Source organism: Garra rufa, chromosome 6 (genome assembly GCF_049309525.1).
Source record: "Garra rufa chromosome 6, GarRuf1.0, whole genome shotgun sequence".
NCBI lineage: Eukaryota > Metazoa > Chordata > Actinopteri > Cypriniformes > Cyprinidae > Garra > Garra rufa.
This window is the reverse complement of record NC_133366.1, coordinates 7,600,210-7,625,053: the sequence shown is the minus strand read 5'-3', so window position 1 is coordinate 7,625,053 and position 24,844 is coordinate 7,600,210. Positions and strand designations below refer to the sequence as shown.

Below are 24,844 nucleotides of genomic sequence, written 5' to 3'. Positions count from 1 at the left end.
TCAATAAAGATTCTGTGGCTTTTAATTTTATTTAATTTAAGTTACATACATTCTCTTGCATGCATCCAGTAATAGTCTTTAGTTTCATTTGAAAGTAAAATACACGGAAGAACAGCAAAAAATACATAATGACCATAAATGATTTTTGTTAACATCAAAACAAGAACGTTAATAATGTCTGCATACAAAAATACTAAAACTTTTTTTACACCAGTTGTGGGGAAATTTTGCAGAATGGATGTAAACATGGTAAATGTAAAATACGCTGAAAGCGTATTTATTTTAGCAAATTGCTACCATCTAAATAACCATAGTGGGACCAAAAAAATTGTTTAAGTGGGAGGGACATGTGTGTCATTCTTGAGAGCGCTTGATTGGATACACTCTGTGAGTGCAGGATGATGTCAAGAATACTTTTGGTCTGTTTTCCCAGAGGAGAAAGACTGGAACCTTTAAATGCACATGCACTACAAGATTTTTAATGTCTCTTCTCTGTTCTGCTCATCAAACATGCATTTATTTGATGCAAAGTGCAGAAAAACAGTAACATTTGGACATATTTTTATTATTTAAAATGACTGCTTTCTATTTGAATATATATTAAAATGTAATTTATTCCTGTGATTTCAAAGCTGATTTTTTAGCATTGTTGCTTCAAACACATGGTCCTTCAGAAATCATTCCAATATTATGATTTGCTGCCCAATAAAACAAAAAATTAATAATATTATGTTTAAAACAGCTGAGAAGATTTTCTTTCAGGTTTGTTGAATAGAAAGTTCAGAAGAACAGCATTTATCTGAAATAGAAATCTTTTGTAACATTATGAATGTCTTTATAGCATCACTTTTGATCAATTTAAAGTATCCTTGCTAAATAAAAGTATTAATTTCTATAGCTTTTTTATATTTCAGATAAATGCTGATATTTGGATCGTTCTATCCATCAAATAACCCTGAAAAATGTACTCAACTGTTTTAAATATTGATAATAATAATAATGTTTTATGAACCGCAAATCAGCATATTAGATTTCTGAAGGATCATGTGAATAGAGTAATAATGCTAAAAATTCAGCTTTGAAATCACAGGAATAATTTATATTTTAAAATATATTAAAACAGAAATAAGTTATTTTAAATAGTAAAAATATTTCAGTATTTTACTGTTTTTGCTGCACTTTAAATCAAATAAATGCAGGCTTGGTGAGCATAAAAGGATTCTTTAAAAACATTAAAAATCTTACTATAGACTGGTAGTGTACATCTGCTAAAAGTTTGTGTTGTGAACATTTAGCAGTGCAGTAGAACATGAATGAGATAATGCATAAAGGAAACAAAAATTTAGATTTTAATTTTCAATTTTGAGACTTGTACTTGTGTACGATTTGTAAACAAATGTCATTTTAATTAGGTTGAAACCTACAGGTGCAGATTATGTGTGGGGATCTTTATTTTATAACACATACAAACAGTCTATCTGAATATATCATCTCAGCCAGTGATAAAATACATAGTACATTGACCTAGAAGTGACTCAATCAAAAAGTCTTTTTTTGCTTTGTTCTAAGAGTCAAACATCACAAAAACAAACACTCTCTCACCCATCCGTGAGTCCGTAAGGCTTTCTGCTCTACAGTATCTCATGCACTGAGGATAACAGAATATACAAGGCTGCGTCCCAATTCAGATACCCACACACTACACACTAAAAGTGCACATTAAAAGCACTTCTGAGTTTGTAGTAAGCTTGCTTGCTAGTGTTAGCATCTAGCTTAATACACAACCTTAAAAAACCTTTGTTAAAATTACATACAGTACACTTAAAAACTGCTGTGGCAACTTCTGCCTTGCATTCCTCGATACTTTTCTTTACCTGAAACAGTCGAAAGAAAACTGTCATAAGGGTTGGGAGGCAACATTAGCCAGGAAAAAAGACATGCATGGATGCATGCAAGGCCTTATTCATAAAACACAAGTACATTTAAAGATGCCATAGAATGCATTAATACAATATTTTAAACTGTTCTCTGATATCTACATAGAAGGTTTATGGCATAGGAAAGGGCAAAAAATCTCCAGAAACGGTTTTACAGATCCATTTACAACCCTAGGATTTGTCCCTAGAATGAAATGCTCTGTTTTTGCCTTATTTGGAAGCTTCATGAATATTAATGAGCTCTGCTCTGATTGGCTGTTCCATCACAGCTCATCTCTATAGCTGGCACATGGATACAAATATATATGTAATTAGGAGCTCTAGCCGCTTTTAATATGTGGTTTGTTGAATCTGCCGTTTTGAATCGCCGACATTTTAGTCTCATTACTGTGATCGTATGTAATGCAGAGGGAGTGCTTCTTACCACACAAGTTGAGCTGCTTGTCAGTGATACTCGTGGGTCTGTAAATCATTTGCCATCATCAGCGCAGTTATTTCTCCATTATTCACCATCATCAGTGCAGTCATCTTTCTGTTTATGTGGTAAGTGAAATCCTATGTATTGCAATGTAACAGGCTAGCGCTAACATTAAGCTAACCGTGTCCCTTCAGTGGCTTGCCTTGTTTAACTGATGTGCTGATGTTACAGATGATTGGGCGATGCAAATGTTGGGGGCGTAACTATTAACGATCCCGGGACTGTTGCGTAACAGTCTGTTATGTTGGAATTGACCTATTTTTCGGTGGTCTTTTGCAAACACTAGATTTATAGAAGAAGGAGGAAACGATGGTGTTTGAGACTCATGGTATATCATGTCCATGTACTGAACTGTTATTATTTAACTATGCCAAGGTAAATTCAGTTTTCCATTCTATGGCACCTTTAATGTCTGTTTCTCAACAATTTAGACAGAAATGTGTTTCATGAGTGAGACCTTGTTTTTTCAAAACACTATTTAAAGTGGATAATATGCAAATTGGGACGCAGTGCAGGATTTTAGAATCAGTTAAAGGAACAGTTCACCCAGAAATGGAAATTAGATGACAGTGTTCTCACCTTCAGGCCATGTAAGATGTAAACGGGCTTGTTTTTTCATGGTAACAGATTTGGATAAATTCAGCATTACATCACTTGTTCAACAGTGGATCCTCTGTAGTGAATGGGTGCTGTCAGAACGAGAGTCCAAACAGCTGTTAAAAACATCACAATAATCCACAAGTAATCCACTTCAGTTGATCAGATTCTTTAGATGAGAAAAACTGTGTGTTTATAAGAACCGGACTGTTTTCGCCTGTAAACGCTGTTTGATCTGTGCATATTTCTCTGCTGACTGCAGAAAGCCATTTGTGACTCTGGACCACAAAACCAGTCTTAAGTAGCTCGGGTATATTTGTAGCAATAGTCAAAAATACAGTGCATGGGTCAAAATTATTGATTTTTCTTTTATGCCAAAATCATTAGGATATTTAGTAAAGATCATGTTTCATGAAAATATATTTAGATTTTTTGCACCCTCAGATTCCAGATTTTCAAATATTAGTATCTCAACCAAATATTGTCCTATCCTACAAACCATACTTCAGTAAAAAGCTTATTTATTCAACTTTTAGATATATTATGGATTATGCACTCCTAATATAGTTGGAAGCAGTAATTTGAAGCTAAAAATGCCTTAATGATGGATTGCAATTCCAAAATTTAAGCGAGTGAAACTAAAACATTCCTTTGTACACCAGGCTGTCCTAGAGCTGAATAAGATCCATGTAAAATGAAAACTCCAGATATTATATTTTATGTTTTTGTAAATTGTGTTTTGCCTGTTGTCTATCAACATACTGTTATGCAAGAAAAAAAATCTGATTCGTCTGACAATAAAGTTATATCACAATCAATATATCAATATCAATTTGTTTCTTACAAACACACAGCTTTTGCCTTCTCAAGATATTAACTGAGTGGTGTGGATTACTTGTGGATTATTGTGATGTTTTTATCAGATGTTTAGAATCTTATTCTGGCGGCACCCATTCACTGCATGTAATGCTACATTTCTCCAAATCTGTTCCCATGAAAAAACAAACCCATTTACATCTTACATGGCCTGAAGGCAAGTACATTTTCAGCTAATTTTATTTTTGGGTGAACTGTTCCTTTAAAGGAGAAGTTCACTATCAGAACAAAAATGTACACATAATGTATTCACCCCCTTGTCATCCAAGATGTTCATGTCTTTTTCTCTTCAGTCGTGAGGAAATTATGTTTTTTGAGGAAAACATTTCAGGATTTCTCTCCATATAGTGGACTTTTAAAATGCAGTTTAAATGCAGCTTCAAAGGACTCGAAACAATCCCAGCCGAGGAAGAAGGGTCTTATGTAGTGAAACGGTTATTTTCTAAAAATAAAATACAGATTATATACTTTTTAACCTCAAATGCTCTTGTCTAGCTCTGCGTGAACTCTGTGTATTCCAGTTCAAGACAGTTAGGGTATGTCGAAAAACTCCCATCTCATTTTCTGCTCTAACTTCAAAATCATCTCACATCGCTGTTTTACTTTTTTTGTAAAGGGCTTTTGATATTTCTTGCATGTTCACTTTGTAAACACTGGGTCAGTACTTCTGCAGCGATGTAGGGCGACTTTGAATTTGGAGGAGAAAATAAGATGGGAATTTTGTGACATACCCTAACTGTGAACTGGAGTTTACACAGAGCTAGACAAGACAAGAATTTGAGGTTAAAAACTATATAAATTGTCAATTCTTTTTAGAAAATAACTGATAATTTCTCTAGATTAGACCCTTCTTCCTCGGCTGGGATTGTTATGAGTCCTTTAAAGCTGCATTTAAACTGCATTTTGGAATTTCAAACTCGAGGGCACCATTGAAGTCCACTATATGAAGAGAAATCCTGAAATGTTGTCCTCCAAAAACTATTTCTTTATGACTGAAAAAAGAAAGACATGAACATCTTGGATTACAGTGTGTGAGTAAACTATCTGTAAATCTTTGTCCTGGAATTGAACTTCTCCTTTAAACCTGAGCTACGGAATCTTCAGTTGAGGATTCTAGAACTCCTGTCTGGTTGAGATGGTGGCTTCGGAGCACACAGGGGTTTCAATCCAGTAGAGGAGGTGTATTACTGGACCACAGCTGATAAAACATACATGTGTTTCTCCAAACAGAGGCACTTTCTATTGTACTTAAGTTCAAAGGGAGGAAGTTAGTTTATTGTCCATTTCCATTTGGAGTTCAGTAGTGTGCACTGGGTTAAACACACACACACACACACACACACACACAGACAGACAGAGTACAGTAGAGCACATGCTCACAAGCGTCTCCCACACGCAAGCTCATTTTACCGCATCCAGAGGGCTGTACCCTGTATATCTGAATATCAGGGCCCTGTTGACCAACAACACACATGAAGAACACATCATGAACCTCTGCAATTCAGGAATGGGTCAGAACAGCACCTCTTAGATTCTGCATATTTCAGTGTTTAGATTCAGTTCATCCTTCTTCCTTTTATCCACTGTTTTTTTTTTTTTTTGGTGAGCATCACTCCAGTGATTTAATATATTGTATATTGTTTAAATAAACAAGTCTTTGACCTTGTGCGTCTTTTTTTAACTAAAAAAAGGATATGATTGTTTTATTTTCCCTACACACACAGAGACAGGTCTCTCTCTGTCTCAGGTTCCCACTCCCAGTACTTTCCTCATGTGTTCGTAGACGACGTAGGAGATGCTGACCGCCGGGATGACCTTTAGGAAGTTGGGAGCGATGCCTCGATAGAGTCCCACCACACCCTCCTGAGCCACGATACTCCTGAAGAGGGTCAACATGGACAGCTGAGGAGCTCCCTTCATTGATGCTGAGGAACCAGACGAGGAAATAGCAATTTAACCTCTTATGATACTAATAAAAGTTCCGAATCAGAGTTATTTTAGTACAACTGTACAAAAATTAGAGCGCTTTTGTCTTTTTATTAATTGTTGCTTACGAAAATATGTATATTTAGTTTTTTTTTATTTGTTGTTATTTCAGTTTTAGTAAATAGTAGTCATGACTGCATTTATTTGATCAAAAATGCTGTAAAAAATTTACAATGTAAAAAAATATGTTTTGTACTTTTTTAATATATATTAAAGTGTCAATTTTTCCTGTGATGCAAAGCTGAATTTTCAGCATCATTACTCCAGTCTTCTGTGTTACATGATCCTCAAGAAATCATTCAAATATGTTGATTTATTATTAATGTTGAAAACAGCTGCTTTGTATATTTTTTGGAACCTGTGATGCATTTTTTTTAGAATTCTTTGATGAATTAAAAGTTAAAAAGAACAGCATTTATTTAAAATAGAAATCTTTTGTATCAATATAAACTACCGTTAAAAATGTGGGTCAGTAAATTTTATTCTTTCTTTTCTTTTGGAAAGAAATTAATACTTTAAATCAGCAAGGATGTGTTAAATTGATAGAAAGTGACAGCAAAGACTTACATTGTTAGAAGATATTTATAATTTGTATAAATGCTGTTCTTTTCAACTTTTCATCTTATCATCAACTTATCATCAAAGAATCTTAAAAAACTATGACAAATACTTGGCAGCACCACCGTTTTAAACATTGATGATAAATTTCAGAAAATTCAGCTTTGCATCACAGGAATAAATAAAATGTTGAAATATATTAAAATAGTAAATAGTTATTAATTGCATTTATTATTACCAAATACATGCAGCCTCGATGAGCCTAAGAGACTTTTTAAAAAAACATAAAAAATCCTGATCCCAAACTTTTGAACGGCAGTGTATTTTTCACAAAAAAAATACTTTTCGATCACATTTTAAATTTCAAAATTTAACACGACATTTCTTTGTAATCCTTATGAAATTTACTAGCGGTAACACTTCACTTAAAGCCTTAATGTATAATGCACTATAAAGGTATTTATAAAGTACTTTGAAATGCTTTATATTTTTTCATAAATAATTGTAACCAAAAGTAAAATGCATAATAATATGTCAATGTTTGTTAGTCATGTGTTTTAATGCATAGTACTTTCTAAATTAATAGATATGTATTATAATGTATTATAACTAATAATAATGAATGCATAAAAACTACTTTTATAATGCTTTATACATTATGCTTTTATAATGCTTTAAGTAAAGCATTACAGCAGTTATTGAATAAAAATGATTTCTACAACATTTTCTTTAAGTATAGCTGAAATAAAACAAGTTATATTTTATTGTAGTTAATGTTTATTTCAAATAATGACTTTTTTACAGCTTTAGTTTTAGTTAATGATAATAACACTTTTCTGAATTTATGTTTTGATCGGAATTTTGAGATATCTCTTTAAAAATACTGGATGAAAATCTTAAAACACACACAAAAAGTGTATGTGGTCAAATGAGGCCCTGGACAAGAAAACCAGTCATAAAGGTCAATTTGTCTGAATAAATACGCTTTCCATAGATGTATGGTTTGTTAGGAAAGGACAATATTGGGCCGAGATACAACTATTTGAAAATCTAAAATCTGAGGGTGCAGAGAAATCAAAATAGTGAGAAAATCACCTTTAAAGTTGTTCAAATAAGGTTCTTAGCAATGCATATTACTAATCAAAAATTAAGTTTTTATATATCTACAATAAAACATTTACAGAATATCTTCATGGAACATGATCTTTACTTAATATCCTAATGATTTTGGCATCAAATCGATAATTTTGACCCATACAATGTATTGTTGGCAATTGCTACAAATATACCCGTGCTACTTAAGACTGGTTTTGTAGTCCAGGGTCACATATGAGGTGCATAATTATGTATTTGATTAGAAGTTGTGCATAAACTATGATGGAAATCCATCTCCTCAATGCACAACAAAAAAAAAATTCATTTCCAAACATCAATGCGTCATATGCGTCCAATTGCATAATAATGCAACAGTATTTTATATTACATTTTGTATGTGTATTTTGAGCTGCAACTCACTAATTTTTTTCCCGGGAAGTGAGAATTTTGGGGGGTTGAAACAGTGCTTTATTTGCAAATATCTTATGTGATAATGCATTTTTCCACGTCAGATAAAATTTGTACCTTTGCTATTAAACATAGCTCTTGTTTCATTCTGCACGTGGCACTCTTACCCTGCGCCTGCATGCGTGTTCGGATGAGGGCGAGCGGGTAGGACGCCAGCTGTCCGCAGGTGCTGGACACCGTGCCACAGCCCACCAGCACCAGGACGCCCGGGTCGGGTGATCCCTCCGAGTGCCGCTGCAGCCACGCGTTCTTCAGCGTCTGAGAGAGAAAGACAGTGTGAGAGAGAGCCTTTATGAAGGAATCACTTTAACACAAACACACCTACCTCATAGACAGCGAGGTCTATACCAGCGTACGGGATGATCCCCAGCATGTTGGGCAAGTAGCCTTTATAAAACGCCAGAACGCCCTCCTTCTGCAGGATCTGCTTGGCGCAGTCCGCCATACCTGAATACTGGCCTGTTTTACGAAGAGTCAGACGAGTCTTCAGCACCTACAGAATGACAGAGACAGCGAAAATCAGCGTGGAGTCATGAAAACAATCACCATTCCCACAAAAATATAAAGCAGCAGATGTGTTTTCAACATTGATAATCAGAAATGTTTCTTGAGCAGCAAATCAGCAGATTAGAATGATTTCTGAAGGATCATGTGACACTGAAGACTGGAGTAATTCAGCTTTGATCACAGGAATAAATTAGATTTTAATATTTATTCAAATAGAAAGCAGTTCTTTTAAATAATAAAAATATTTCAAAATTTTCCTGTTTTTCTTGTAATGATGCTGAAAATTCAGCTTTGATCACAGGAATAAATTTGATTTTTTTTAATTTAAAATAGTTCTTTGAAATTATAATAATATTTCACACTTTTACTGTTTTTAATGTACTTTTGATCAAATAAATGCAACCTTGGTGAGTAGAAGAGCCTTCTTTAAAAGATAAAAAAATGACAGACGCCAAATGTTTGAACGAGTAAATTGTAAATTCAACAAAACATTTTTTTAAATGAAATATGACCATTTTAATACAACAATTTAAATATTTAATTAAGTATTATATATTAAATATTTTACTATTCTTGTTTTAAATAATAAACATAATACACCATTTTTTGATACATGATTTTTTTGGTTTTTAAAGAAGTCTCTTCTGCTCACCAAGCCTGCATTTACTTGATACACAAAAACAGTACAAATTTTGAAATATTTTTACTATTTAAAATAACTGCTTTCTCTTTGAATATATTTTAAAATGTAATTTATTCCTGTGATTTCAAAGCTGAATTGTTTATTTTTTTCTCCAGTCACATAATCATGCAGAAATCATTTGAATATTCCAAGTAGAATATTGTAGTAGATTTTTTTCAGGTTTCCTTTATAAATAGAACGTTCAGAAAAACAGCATTTAGCTAAAATTGAAATCTTGTGTAACATTATAAATGTCTTTATCGTCACTTTTGATCAATTAAAAGCATCCTTGCTGAATAAAAGTATTAATTTCTATAAATTCTTACCCCCCCAAAATGTATACTGACTGACTCCAAGCTTTTGAATGGTATAGTGTACAATGTTACAAAAGCTTTTTATTTCAGATAAATGCTGTTCTTCTAAACATTCTATTAATCAAAGAATCCTTTCAACATTGATGATAATAATAATAATAATAATAAAAATAAACAAAAAATTATCTAACAGCAAATCAACACATTAGAATGATTTCTTGAATAACCATGCTGAAAACCACAGCTTTGAAATCACAGAAATAAATTAAATTTTAAAATATATAAAATAGAAAGCAGTATTTTTAAATGGTAAAAATATTTGCTGTATTTTGAATCAAATAAATGCAGCCTTGGTGAGCAGAAGAGACTTCTTTAAAACATTAAAAACGTATATTTTTCTAACATTGCTAATGTAAACTTTTTCTAAAAGGCTTTATTCTACTTAAATCCATTGTATTTCAAAGACTCCACACTCCATTAACCACAGCCATTCACGGCTCACTACTTTATTCTTAAATGGGTCGATGAATGCAGAGCGCTTTCTTTAGTGTGCTTGAACTTTCCGTGAGTCCTTTAGTAATGTGAGAGGACATGTATATGTGTGTGTGTTATGACAGCAAGGCCTCGAAAATACATACAGTGACCTTGAGGTTTAGTGTGCAGGAGCCAGCTGTCGTGTGTGTGTTTACCTCCATAGGATAGATGACAGTTTGAGCCGTAGCTCCAGCCAGTGATCCAGCGACAAATCTCTCGTGAACTTTCAGAGTTCCTCGCTCTTTAGTGCCTCTCATCAAGCACTTAATCTGAATAGACACACACACACAGATGCAGGCTGAGTTGAGTCGCTTTCCACATGGCAAGAGTGTAAAGGACAAAGAAAGAGCTGTACCTGTTCATAGGCCAGGAATTTGATGGCTGTTTCTGGTGCGATCTTCAGCACATTGATGCCGTTTCCCCTCCACAGCGCAGTGAGACCGCCCTCCTTCACCATCGCTCGCAGACCGTGCCACACGTTACCCTTATCAGAGCTCTGGCCGTGCACCTAAACATCGGAACATAATTCAGATTAATTGTTAAAAATGTAAATAGATTAGAATAAAACTGAACACACCTGGACATTACTAAAAAAGGTTCAGTTGCAGTGTCTCATATGGCCTCCAGAGGTCAGTGTGGCGCTTTAAGGACAGACCTACTCTAAACTACAAGGTTGTTAACTGATGGTGCTTTTGTTGAAGAAATCAGCCCACATTATTCCAGCTTTTTTAAAGAATGGTGGTGAAACAGTGGTGAAAAAACTACATTACCCATAATTCTGCACAGACTGTCTGCCAGTCAGAGAAAGAACACTGTGCTCCAGCTTAAATGTTTATTTGCATAAATGCATATTTGAATATAAGCACACAATATGTTTAAATTGAGTTTTTTTATTTCACACTGCATTCAACAGCAATAATAAAGCAAAAACATGTAATCCTGTAAAGCACTGCAACAGTATTACAGTTTTTTTTTACTTCATTAATGCTGTGCGATACACAGTCTTGTCTTGTTCCGTTGTCCTTTGTCCGATTTTCAAATGCTTTTTGCTTCAAATCAAACTTTGTAAATTTTTAAATCAATATGTAGTTGTTTGGTTCAGGGTTATTTTAGTTAACTAAAACTAATGCTAATAACTTTGGAGTTAGCTTGAGAAAGCCTTGTTGAAACTTGTAAATAACTTGAAAAGCTTATGATTTTACTTGTTGAAACTGAAGTTTGGGACAAAGTAGTAACACAATCCATGCTACAAGCATGATTTAACATGGTTTAGCCATGTTTCTAGCATGATTAGCATGTTACTAGCATGCTGTTAACATGATTAACAGGTTACTTGCATGTTTCGGGCATGATTAACATGTTACTAGCATGTTTCTAGCATGATTAGCATGTTACTAGCATGCTGTTAACATGATTAACAGGTTACTAGCATGTTTCGAGCATGATTAACATGTTACTAGCATGTTTCTAGCATGATTAACACGTTACTAGCATGTTTCTAGCATGATTAACATGTTTCTAGCATGTTTCGAGCATGATTAACATGTTACTAGCATGTTTCTAGCATGATTAGCATGTTACTAGCATGCAGTTAACATGATTAACAGGTTACTTGCATGTTTCGGGCATGATTAACATGTTACTAGCATGTTTCTAGCATGATTAGCATGTTACTAGCATGCTGTTAACATGATTAACAGGTTACTTGCATGTTTCGGGCATGATTAACATGTTACTAGCATGTTTCTAGCATGATTAGCATGTTACTAGCATGCTGTTAACATGATTAACAGGTTACTAGCATGTTTCGAGCATGATTAACATGTTACTAGCATGTTTCTAGCATGATTAACACGTTACTAGCATGTTTCTAGCATGATTAACATGTTTCTAGCATGTTTCGAGCATGATTAACATGTTACTAGCATGTTTCTAGCATGATTAGCATGTTACTAGCATGCTGTTAACATGATTAACAGGTTACTAGCATGTTTCGAGCATGATTAAAATGTTACTAGCATGTTTCTAGCATGATTAACATGTTACTAGCATGTTTCGAGCATGATTAACAGGTTACTAGCATGTTTCGAGCATGATTAACAGGTTACTAGCATGTTTCGAGCATGCTAAGCATATTACTACCCTGCTGAAAAAAACAGCATATGCTGGTTAGGTATGTTTTGGTGCTGGGATGCTGGTTTTAGCTGGTATATGCTGGTCCTTTGCTGGTTTATGCTGGTCCTTGACCAGCATAAACCAGCAAAGGACCAGCATTAACCAGCTAAGGACCAGCATCCCAGCACCAAAACATACCTAACCAGCATATGCTGTTTTTTTCAGCAGGGTAGCATGTTTTTAACATAATTAACATGTTACTAGCATGTTGCTAACATGATTAACACGTTACTAGCATGTTAAGATGATTAACTTGTTTCTACCATATTGCTAGCATGAGTCTAGCATGATAACTAGCATGTTAAGTACAATTATTGTAGCATGATTATCAAGTAGCATTTTTCAATGCTAATCCAGCTAAAACCAGCCTACGCTAGTTGTCTCGTCTTAGCTGGTTTATGTTGAAAATAGCTGGTTTTAGCTTGTTTGGTCTTTCAGCAGGTCTCCCAGTTTGACGCACTTGGACCAGCTAAACAGTGGCCACTTTAAAACCAGGAGACCAGCCGATCAGCTAAGGCTGTTTTTTTTCAGCAGGGATTTGTTAGGCTTTACTATTGCAATAGTATGATGATAACCAAAACACAAAATTAGTAAAACGTAAAATAAAAAATATATATAAAAATAAGAAGCTAAATTAAAATATTAGTATGTAAATGTAATTAAAAATATATATTTACAAATTATGAAAGTAACTCTCAACAGGAAACTGGCATCAAAAATCTCAATCCGTCTCACCTGCAGGAACACCTTGAGTCTGTCGAGCGGCGCGGTTCCTGTTCTGGACACCGATCCCGCCACTGCTCCTGCCATCAGCTGCCGCCACACGAACCCCGACTGCTTCTCCTTCTCCGAGAACTCGTCTGGAACCGTCAGATGCTCTCCGATGTCCAACATCTACACAAACACATCCACAAATACACAACAGTGGAGTTAGAGAAAGGAGGAGGCCATGTTATAGTCATTAACCTCATTGTTTCGTACCACTGAGTGTTTCCAGAACTGAGCGATTTCCTCCATGTTGTGCAGAGGGTTAAACAGGAAGTGATCTCGCCACTCGATCCAGTCGATGGTCATGGAATGATCTTTATCCATACTGTGAACAAAAGCACACAGTGTCACAAAATCACACCTGAAAGTAGGGATGGGCATATCAATCCTTAAGTATCGATATATCGATACTGATCCATTGGAAGTATCGATACTCAAATTAAAAATATCGATACTTAGGTGTTTTATTTACCAGTGATTTTGTTTATTTAACAAAAAGCAAGGCGTACAGTGTGCATTGAATTGGACGTGTTAGGAAACAACTGTTCACGATATAAAAATTTTCCTACTCATCTGAACGCACGCAAATGTTGCAAGACGGAACAAATCAATCACAGAGAGCATTCACTCACTCCAGACAGTGCATTCAAACCATAGACCGTAAAAAATATGGACGTAGTGTCCGTGACGTCACCCGTAGGTTTCTGAAGGGCGATTATGAAACTCATAGTGGGCAGGAGTTGGCCGTCGCCATCTTGGAATACTGGATACTGGCCTTAAAAGTATCATTATTGATATCGGCATCGATGATACTGGCCTTAAAAGTATCATTATTGATATCGCCATCAATGATACTGGCCCTAAAAGTATCGGTAGTGATATCGGTATCGATGATACTGGCCTTAAAACTATCGGTAGTGATATCGGTATTGATGATACTGGCCCTAAGAGTATCGGTAGTGATATCGGTATCGATGATACTGGCCTTAAAAGTATCATTATTGATATCGCCATCAATGATACTGGCCCTAAAAGTATCGGTAGTGATATCGGTATCGATGATACTGGCCTTAAAACTATTGGTAGTGATATCGGTATTGATGATACTGGCCCTAAAAGTATCGGTATTGATTAGAAAACAGTATAAGTGGTATCGCCCATCCCTATCTGAAAGCACTTAGCATAAATGCTAAACACAAACACACACACACCTTTGCAGGATTTTGGCTGCCTGCTCCAGCGTGATGTCCACACCCAGATTATGCAGCGACTGCTGGATCTCCCCCGCGTCCAACTGACCTGCAGAACACAAACACTGCATTACTATTGAAATATAAGAATGAACCAAAGACTATAGAATACCCAAGACATGTCACTCGTGTAGTTTTGAATGGGGAAAAATGCAACGCTCATTATGGCCGCGAAGCCCCACCTTCTTAGCGAAAGAGCCAATAGTTGATTAGTAAAGTCAGCGCATCACTGCAGCTGCAGTTAGAAGTCCCGGTTGCTATAGAAACAATCGGCGCTCTAGACGTGAACTCAGTACTGCGCATGCGCAATGGCTCATCAAACCGGAAAAATAAGCATTATTTAACGCTATTGGAGCACAAGGAACCATATTTATGAGGCAGTTCTTGTTGGATTTCATTGGAGATTTAAAATATGAAATTTAATCATAAGCTTGGTGAACAGTTTTGGAGAATTTGATGTTTCCCCATTCAAACAGATAGGAGCTGCACTTGCCTGCCCGAGAGGTGTTTCAAAGATGGCCGCCGAGTGACATGACTTGCCTTAAATGGACTTTGGAAGGAACTAATCAAACGGACATAGAATAGATGCTAGTGCTAATAAGCGGTAGAGACGCTAACAGTGATATAACAGTGCTAACATCAATATCAAACCTGCTGATACTAATATGATGTGATAGATGTTCAAAGTGTTATAGACAGCAGCGTTAAAATGAGGAGATGCTAACAGCATTAGCTTCTATAGATTCTGCATGTTATATATGCTAAGAGATAGCGATGTAGCAGCTAACAGTAATATCATAGCTGCTAATACTAATGTGATCTTATGAAGCTTATGAATGAGTTAGAAAATTGTATGGAAGCTAAATGCTAATGATACTGCAATAGTACAGATGCTAACAGTGATGTAAAATGCCAGGCATGAGTTTATAGATGTTATGTTTTGTTTTGTTAGATTGTAGGGTTATTGTGAAGTTATAGATGGCAAATATGTCTGTTAAAGATCTTTTGATCTAGAAAGCATCTGCTGTGTACAAACGTCTGTAAGATGTCAGTTTTACATACATTCTAATTCATGTACATCTTAAAGACATCTAATAGACATCTATTTGACATCTGATAGGAAATGTCTAATAGACGTATTGCAGATGAGCAAACTACGTTTTGCATATGTAAATGCAGACGTCAAATAGACGTCTCCGAGATGTACGTGTGCTATCAGGGACCTAATTCACCCAGTAAAGTTAATAGTGACTAACCGTCATTGTTTCGGTCCAAGCTGCGAAACATGAGTTTGAGGCGTTTCTCATGCGAGCGCAGGTACTCTGTGAACTCTTCAAAATCCAGCTGACCGTCATGATTAATGTCTCCGGCTCGTACAATCTGCTGCATATAGGGCATATACAGAGAGAAAGAGAAATGGCGGGAAAGAGGGATGCCGGGATAATTAGGAAAGATGGGATGGGGTACAAATGAAGGAGAAAAGCACATTAAAACCATGCAAAGCCTCCGGCCCACAGCACCAACATCAGACATGAGCAGTCAAACATGAATCACTGAATCTAAACACAGGTTCATTTTAGTTTGAGCCTCCTCATTTAGGGGTCACACTTGGCTCCCTCGCGGTCAAAAGGGACCGAAGCCTTAAAAAGTAACTTTCTTTTTCTTCAGGAAAATTTATGAAATACATTTTTGTTCAATAATATTTTGTGATTATTATTTAGAGTTTTGAGAAGTTTTTATGAATCTATGCAATATTTATACACTTTTAATGAACAAATTTTCCCACTAGAATTATTTTTATTTTTTAATTGAATTATGAATTTATTATTTTTCAATGCAATGCAAAAAATCAACATTTTACATTAAAATAGAGTAAAAGCATTTAAAATCCATTTTTTAAAGTGAAAAATGTGCCATCTGGTGGCCAAAAAAAAACAACTTGCGTAATGACCTTGTGTGCAACCTTCTGTATCTCCCTATGCATATAGGTTACATGTCATTACACAAGTTTTTTCAGCAAAAACTGATATTTATCCAATCAAAAAATATCTAAACCTCAACAAAAGTAATCTTTTAGAATGTCTAAATATATTTCTAAATGCAAACCTTAATAAAATGAAGAAACAGAAACAATAGGGGCTTTGGGATTCAATTATTTTTTTTTTTTTACTGTTTCTTCATTTTAAAGAAGAACACTTTCTGAACACTTTTTTTTTTCAGCACAGTGGCTGATTTGTAGCTTGTACCACCAAAAGATTCTCTGAATTATCGCATTTTTTTGTATTTCCCATTCATTTCCTATGTCAGTCATTTTTGACCGCGAAGGAGCCAAGTGTGACTTTTTCTTTTTCTTTTTTGACCCTTTTACATATCCGAATCATGTCAATAATTTTTTTGTGTACTCACATAGCTAATGCAACAAAAGTCACCAAGTGTCATTTCATTCTGATGAAGCTACGATTTTTTAAAATTCAAAATATAAAAATTTTTCGGTCAAAAATGACCGAAGAGGCCCATGCATTAACAAGATGAATGTAAACTAACGAAAACAAAGAAAGCCAAGCGCACAAAACAGTAGCTTTACATCGTGTTTGAATCATTTATACCCACCTAATCCACATAATTGATAGATAAACTGTCTGTTTAAATCTCTCTATGACTCTATCCAGAACTGTGCAAATAAAGGTATAAACGGTGTCCTAATTTGCAAGATTAATCATGTGTCAGTGTCCCGATTTGTGTTTTTCAGGGTGTCGCCGCACAACATTCAGTTTTTAAGACTCCCAGTGCGGCGTGTCTGAACGTGTTTATTCTGAGCTGTGCAAACGTGGAGGATTAGAGGCATTTCACTGGAGCTCCCAGGGCTTTACAATCAGATAAACTGTACATTCTGTTTTTTAAGGTGAGGACATTGATCTGAGAAAAACTGACCTAGAGTAATAATATCAGAGTAAACTGTTTAGTTCAGCAGAACCTTTTTATATTAATCATAACAAACAAGCTACTGTCGCTTTAAATCCACACTCAGTTCTGCAGTGGGAAACTCATTCAGACCACACCATTATTCCCACAATCCTTGGTATGTTATAGGGCAAATCAGCTGTAACTATGCCAGTGATTTCACCCACTTAACTAGCTTCTGCAGGGTAGACGTCTACAAAATACCCTTGTGTGTGTTCATGTGTTTATTTATGTGAGCCAGCAGTCACATGTCATTTACTCTCACATGGATCTGCTCCAAGACGCTGACCTTTTGCACACTCCACAGCCTACATGTGTGTTTCTCTGAGCCTATGTGTGAAGTTGAGTACTTTTTCTAGCCAATGTACATTTATCATAATGCATGATGCAAATACATTAACACATGCACATGTGCATCCGAACCTCATTAAGGAAAGCACACTACAAAATCATCAAGTTTCATGTCACAAGACTGTCCCAGGCAAACAGATCAATTGTATTGAACTAAAAACCATAGTGCAATTGAAGTCAAAAGTTTACATAAACTGGAGAATTTGCAAAATGTTAATATTTTACCAAAATAAGAGGATCATACAAAATGCATATTACTGTTTATTTAGTACTGACCTGTATAAGATTTCACATAAAAAAAACATGTTCAAAAGTTTAAACCTGCTTGATTCTTGAATGATCCACAGCTGTTTTTTTTTATTTTTGTTTAGTGATAGTTATTTATGAGTCCCTTGTTTGTCCTGAACAGTTAAACTGCCTGCTGTTTTTCAGAAAAATCCTTCAGGTCCCACAATTTCTTCAGCATTTTTGTATATTTTAACCCTTTCCAACAATGACTGTATGATTTTGAGATCCATCTTTTCACACTGAGGACAACCGAGGGACTCATATGCAACTATTACTGAAGGTTCGAACACTCACTGATGCCCCAGAAGGAAAAACCATGCATTAAGAGACAGGGGTGAAAACTTTTGAGCAGAATTAAGATGTGTACATTTTTCTTATTTTGTCTAAATATCATGTCTCTTCATTTAGTACTGCCCTTCAGAAGCTACAGAAGATAGTTACATGTTTCCCAGAAGACAAAATAAGTAAAATTTACCCTGATTTTTAAATTCAAAAGTTTTCACCCCCGGCTCTTAATGCATGCTTTTTCCTTCTGGAGCATCAGTGAGTGTTTGAAACTTCTGTAATAGTTGCATACGAGTCCCTCGGTCGTCCTCAGTGTGAAAAGATGGATCTCAAAATCATACAGTCAATGTTGGAAAGGGTTCAAATACACAAAAATGCTGAAAAACTGAAGGATTTGTGGGACCTGACAGATTTTTCTAAAGAAAAGCAGGCAGTTTCACTGTTCAGGACAAACAAGGGACTCATGAACAACTATCATTAAAAAACATTCAAGTAACAACACAGTATTAAGAATCAAGTGTTTGTAAACTTTTAAATGGGGACATTTTTATAAATTCAACTATTATTTTCTCTTGTGAACTATAGGTAAATGTCATGTGAAATATCTTATTCAGATCAGTACTAAATACAAAATAACATGCATTTTGTACGATCCCTCTTATTTTGGCAAAATAATTAACATTTGACCTTAACTGTATAAAACTTTTTTTTTTTGTTATTAAAAATAAATAAGCGAGCCCAGCCCAGGAGACAAAAACGAATGAAAAAGTAACGTAATGCATTACTTTTCATTAAATTTGTTTTCATTTTTATAGAGTTACGCAATATTGCAATGCATTACTTTTAAAAGCAACTTCCCCAACACTGATAAACAGCGTGCAGCATGCCGTGGACAGATTAGATAACAAAGATTCATTTAACATCTGTGTGTCTGTTTGATCATTACTTGGCTTGGGTTCTCATTGTTTCCTAAAGCTTGTGTTTGACCTGCTGGGATTATATCACTGTAACCTCTTTAGCAAGCACCTCACTGATAGAAATGTAGAACTTAGGAGTTGGTTCAAATCACTTAACCAAAGTTTGAGCAAAGATAGTGATGCTTGACTTAGCAAACACACTAGCCTACAGAAAACCCTCATTTAGGATAGGTGGAGACTCTGTGCTGTTGATTTACTGCCAGAGGGTGCTGATGCCCTTCCTCTGTTCCTGCCATTGACCTTGCGATCATTAACTATTAAGCTCATAAACTGGTTCATTAGTGCTACAACACAGTGCTCTAATCTAACCCCATTCCTGACCTTGACATGAAGCCTTTGAAACAAGAATCCAGCTGTGTAGGCGTACTTTTATCATAGGAAGCACTGTGAGGGCGAGTATGTTAGCGAGTAACTGTATAATGGGTTATACTCTCACTAATGGCTCCAGCACATCTGTCTAATCTGAGCTGAACATCAGGCCTGGCCTGACCATCAACAAGCCACTTTTTGTTGGTCGCTTGCCTGCTTTCTCTTTCTGGAGCACAGTGAAATCTCAGCAGTCTGAAATCCTGTTTACATAATTATATATTAAATATTGTGGTTTATAAAGGTTCATCCCATTTTATGTACTTCTGCACTAATCTATGCCATTAATGTAGTGTAATAGTGAGTACAAGCCGCACATCAAGTGCATTGGAAATGTAGTTTCCTTCTAAATCTACAGAAGTTGTTTCATTTACGATAACATTAATGCACACAGTTGAGGTCAAAAGTTTACACCCCCCTTTCAGAGTCTGCAAAATGTTAATTATTTTACTAAAATAAGAGGGATCATATAAAATGCATGTTATTGTTTGTTTAGCACTGACCTGAATAAGATATTTCACATAAAAGATGTTTACATATAGTCCACAAGAGAAAATAAAAGTTGCATTTAGAAAAATCACCCTGTTCAAAAGTTTACATCCCCTGATTCATAATACTGTGTTGTTACCTGAATGATCCACAGCTGTGTTTTTCTGTTTAGTGATAGTTGCTCCTGAGTCCCTTGTTTGTCATAAACAATTCAACTGACTGCTGTTCTTCAGAAAAATCCTTCAGGTTCCACAAATTCTTTGGTTTTCCAGCATTTTTGTGTATTTGAACCCTTTCCAACAATGACTGCATGATTTTGAGAGCCATCTTTTCAAACTGAGGACAACTGAGGGACTCATAAGCAACTATTACAGAAGGTTCAAGGTTCAAGAAGTGCTTACTGATGCTTTAGAAGAAAAAACATGCTTTAAGAGCCGGGGGATGAAAACTTTTTTAATTTAAAGTTCAGGGTAAAATTATTTTGTCTTCTGAGCTACTAAATGAAAACATTTGATATTTAGGCAAAATAAGAAAAATGTACGATAATAAGAAATAAAACATCAGAAAATAAGAAAAATCTCCATTCTGTTCAAAAGTTTTCACTCCCAGCTCTTAATGCATGGTTTTTCCTCATCAGCATCAGTGAGTGTTTGAACCTTCTGTAAGAGCTGCATTTGAGTCCCTCAGTTGTCCTCAGTGTGAAAAGATGGATCTCAAAATTATACAGTCATTGTTGGAAAGGGTTCAAATAAACAAAAATGCTGAAAAACCAAAAAATTTGTGGGACCTGACAGATTTTTCTGAAGAAAAGCAGGCAGTTTAACTGTTCAGGAAGAACAAGGGACTCATGAACAAATATCACTAAACGAAAAACACAGCTGTGGATCATTCAGGTAACTTTAGAACAGGGCAATTTTTATAAATTCAACTATACTTTTCTCCTGTGGATACATGTAAACATCTTCTATGTGTCATGATCGGGGCTGTGGGTTTTCCCTCAGCCACCTGAGGTCGCTGTTTGCACTGCACTCTGATTCATCACGTCTGTTTTGTCATTACCACTGATTCACACACAGCTGTTCACAATCTGGACTCTGTATAAGAACACTCACACTTCATTCCGTTTTCAGGTCTGCATTGTCTTATGTCTCCTGTTTTGTCTGTTCACTCTGCGTTCCTGAATTCCTGGCTCAAGATCATGTTCCCTGTTTAGTTTATTTAGTGTTTCAGTTTGTTACGTTTGTGCCGTGTTGGCCTTTTGTTTTGTTTATTTTCTGTTAATAAAATACTTACCTGCATCTGGACCCAGACCTCCTTGGCTGTAACGTGACAGAATGCAGACCTCACTGATGGGTCCAGCGGGGAGTCATTTTTTTTCTGAGGAGGCGGAGGCAGCGTCGGCCACCCGCTTTGAGACCATCTACGCCTGTTTGGCGGCGATGGAGGCCATTAACGCTGAGGCGGAGCGGAAGCGCCCCTACTATAGGGCCAGGGCGGAGGCGTTTTTTCAGGAGAGGGCGACCGCTCTCTCTGTGCCGGACGCGGCGTTGACCGCTCTCTCTGTTCCGGACGCGGCGGTGACCGCGCTCTCTGCTACGGACGCGCCGGTGACCGCTCTCTCTGCTCCGGACGCGGCGGTGACCGCGCTCTCTGCTACGGACGCGCCGGTGACCGCTCTCTCTGCTCCTGACGCGGCGGTGACCGCTCTCTCTGCTCCTGACGCGGCGGTGACCGCTCTCTCTGTTCCGGACGCGGCGGTGACCGCTCTCTCTGCTCCGGACGCGGCGGTGACCGCTCTCTCTGCTCCGGACGCGCCGGTGACCGCTCTCTCTGCTACGGACGCGGCGGTGACCGCTCTCTCTGCTCCTGACGCGGCGGTGACCGCTCTCTCTGCTCCGGACGCGGCGGTGACCGCTCTCTCTGCTCCGGACGCGGCGGTGACCGCTCTCTCTGCTACGGACGCGCCGGTGACCGCTCTCTCTGCTCCGGACGCGGCGGTGACCGCGCTCTCTGCTACGGACGCGCCGGTGACCGCTCTCTCTGCTCCTGACGCGGCGGTGACCGCTCTCTCTGCTCCGGTACGCGGCGGTGACCGCTCTCTCTGCTCCGGACGCGGCGGTGACCGCTGAAGTTCCTCTGGCGGCGAGGCCAGCTCACGTTCCTCTGGCGGCGGTGTCCGCTCACGTCCCTCCGCTGCACGGGCCTGGCCCGCCATCCCTCCCCCTTATGCACCTTCCACCGTTCCTCCTCCCTCCAGAAATTTTGTTTTGGGAACGTCTGGTAGCCGTTCCCTAGAGAGGGGGTACTGTCATGATCGGGGCTGTGGGTTTTCCCTCAGCCACCTGAGGTCGCTGTTTGCACTGCACTCTGATTCATCACGTCTGTTTTGTCATTACCACTGATTCACACACAGCTGTTCACAATCTGGACTCTGTATAAGAACACTCACACTTCATTCCGTTTTCAGGTCTGCATTGTCTTATGTCTCCTGTTTTGTCTGTTCACTCTGCGTTCCTGAATTCCTGGCTCAAGATCATGTTCCCTGTTTAGTTTATTTAGTGTTTCAGTTTGTTACGTTTGTGCCGTGTTGGCCTTTTGTTTTGTTTATTTTCTGTTAATAAAATACTTACCTGCATCTGGACCCAGACCTCCTTGGCTGTAACGTGACACTATGTGATCGTATTCAGGTGAGTACTAAATATAAAAATAACATACATTCTGTACGATCCCTCTAATTTTGATAAAATAATGATCATTTTGCAGATTCTTAAAGGGGGAAGTAAACTTTTAACCTGTACACTAACTACCTTATTTTTTAACTACAAACTTGAGTGTGCAAGGCTTCCATTTGTGTGTAATTTTAGCTGCACAAAACCTTCCCCGTTGTGCTGCTTGAGGCTGCAAACTGATATTTGCTATCACATTAGTTTAATGTATTATCAGAATCACAAACACACTGGTTTGGAACGCAAATGCATCTTACTGCACTGTGGAATTCGTGTAGTTATCTAACTAGCGGCTAATGAACCGGAAGTCTCGCACATTTACAGCAATTAGCCTCACTTAGTGTTGAAAAATAGGGTGAATAGCTTTAAGTACATAATGTACAGTACACGATTTGCAAAGCCAATTTTATCTGTAGACTTGCGCTAGATAACCACGCCCACTGCGAATCTCATTGATCTGATACAATCTGATTGGCTGCGACTGTATCGCGTACTGCAGCATTTTCGCTTTCAGTGTTTAGACGGTGATCACGTGACTTGGAGCTGCAGGTTATTATCTCCATATTATCATAAACCTATGAATTCACGGACAGTTATCCTGTACTATAAATACCCTACGTGTATTAGGTTTGCTCCGTACCTCCTCCACTGAGCTCCACGACATCCCTCGGGCGGCAAGTCCAATCCGCAGCTCGTTCACATCGACGCCTCCGTCCTTGTTCAGATCCAGCTGCTCGAAGAGTTCGGCCCAGAGCCGCTCGCGTTCGGGATCGACCCCGCTGTCCATGCATCGCGCCCGCGTCCAGCCCGAGCGGCATCCGCGCTGCCACATTATGATTTCCACGCACCGTTACCCACGGAGAGACATCGGCTCTCGGACACGGGCGGAAGACGCGTTCTGCGTGCGTCCAAAAAAGGAGCTGTTGGCGAAATAAACCCCCTTCGCGTCGCGTCAGAGTTCGCGTTTCGCAGATGGTGTCAAACAGCTGGTTTACACGAGAACCAGGAAGCTTTCGCAATCGTGAACTCAGTACTTCCAAGATATCCACGCGCTAGCTGTTTCTTTTCCACAAGCATTGCGACATTTTAAGACGAGCTGAAAATACCAGGCTGTCCTTATGCGTCAAAACATGATGAACGCGTGTGAAACGCGGGGTCGAGGACTACAGTGACTTACCGCTGTTGTTGCGACTCACCGATACAACAGCGGCTTCAGATTACACCCTCAGGAGGGGCTTCCTTCTGCCAGTACGTGATATAAACACAAATGATCCAAAATATCCCGGTCTCAGCAGAGAAACGCTGTACTGTTGCTAATGAATTAAATGCAGCTTCTCCAATACAGTACACGAATATGATCAGACCTTAACATGAGTAAAACACCTTCTGTCATTTAGAAAGGAACATGATCTTTTCACAAGGGTGATTGGTTATTTTGATTCAGCCTGGCTCGTGAAGTCACTTCCTGAGGCTTCATTAAGAATTCATAAGGTTTAAGAGGAGGAAGTGGGTTTGAATGGAAGTAGCATAATCATGTTTTTCAGTATATCTGTTGACTCTTATCAGAAGGATCAGAAGTGTGAACAGGAGAACATATGTGACCCCTGGACCACAAAACTAGTTAATTTTTTATTTTAATCTTTAAATTGAAATGTATACATCATCTGTAAGCTGAATAAATAAGCTCCCATTGATGTATGGTTTGTTAGGATAGGACAATATTGAAAATCTGAGGGTGCAAAATATATATAGAGAGAGAGAGAGAGAGAGAGAGACCTCTAAAGTTGTCCAATTGAAATTCTTAGAAATGCATCCTACTAACCAAAAAATAAGTTTTGATATATTTCTGAAAATGTACTAAATATCTTCATGGAACATTATCTTTGCTTAATATCGTAATGCTTTTTTTGGCATACAAGAAAAATACATACAATGCATTGTTGGTAGGGTTGCAAAGGGGTGGAAAATTTCCTGTAAATTTCCAGAAACTTTCCAAAAATCCCAGGAGGGTTCCAAAAAATCCTGGAAAGTTTCCAAAATTTCTGGAATGTTCCCGAAATTTACAGAAATTTTCTATTTTTGCAACCCTAATTATTAGTTTTTTCTACAAATATGCTACTTAAGACTGGTTTTGGGGACCAGGGTCACACATGGTAGAAGTGCTGGCTTTTAGGAA

The 24,844-nt window shown here is 37.4% G+C and overlaps 1 protein-coding gene across 1 annotated transcript; it reads right to left on the bottom strand.

The window, feature by feature from the left end:
- Window positions 1-4: 4 nt before the first annotated feature.
- On the bottom strand, window positions 5-24,637 carry slc25a23a (solute carrier family 25 member 23a). Its single transcript, XM_073842206.1, has 10 exons — window positions 23,309-24,637; window positions 15,482-15,608; window positions 14,187-14,274; window positions 13,189-13,300; window positions 12,943-13,101; window positions 10,388-10,540; window positions 10,188-10,301; window positions 8,321-8,488; window positions 8,103-8,253; window positions 5-5,813 (listed from the first exon to the last, which is right to left on the bottom strand). The coding sequence occupies exons 1-10, from the start codon at window positions 23,498-23,500 to the stop codon at window positions 5,632-5,634; spliced, it is 1,446 nt and encodes a 481-aa protein (XP_073698307.1). The 5' UTR covers window positions 23,501-24,637; the 3' UTR covers window positions 5-5,631.
- Window positions 24,638-24,844: the final 207 nt, after the last annotated feature.

Bases quoted from the DNA above. Each gene is read 5' to 3' on its own strand.
- slc25a23a (XM_073842206.1), bottom strand. From the start codon at position 23,500: ATGTGGCAGCGCGGATGCCGCTCGGGCTGGACGCGGGCGCGATGCATG. The intron at 10,541-12,942 runs GTGAGACGGATT...TCCGATGTTTAG, and splicing joins GACTCAAGGTGTTCCTGCAG to GTGCACGGCCAGAGCTCTGA. The intron at 10,302-10,387 runs GTACAGCTCTTT...GTGTCTATTCAG, and splicing joins AATTCCTGGCCTATGAACAG to ATTAAGTGCTTGATGAGAGG.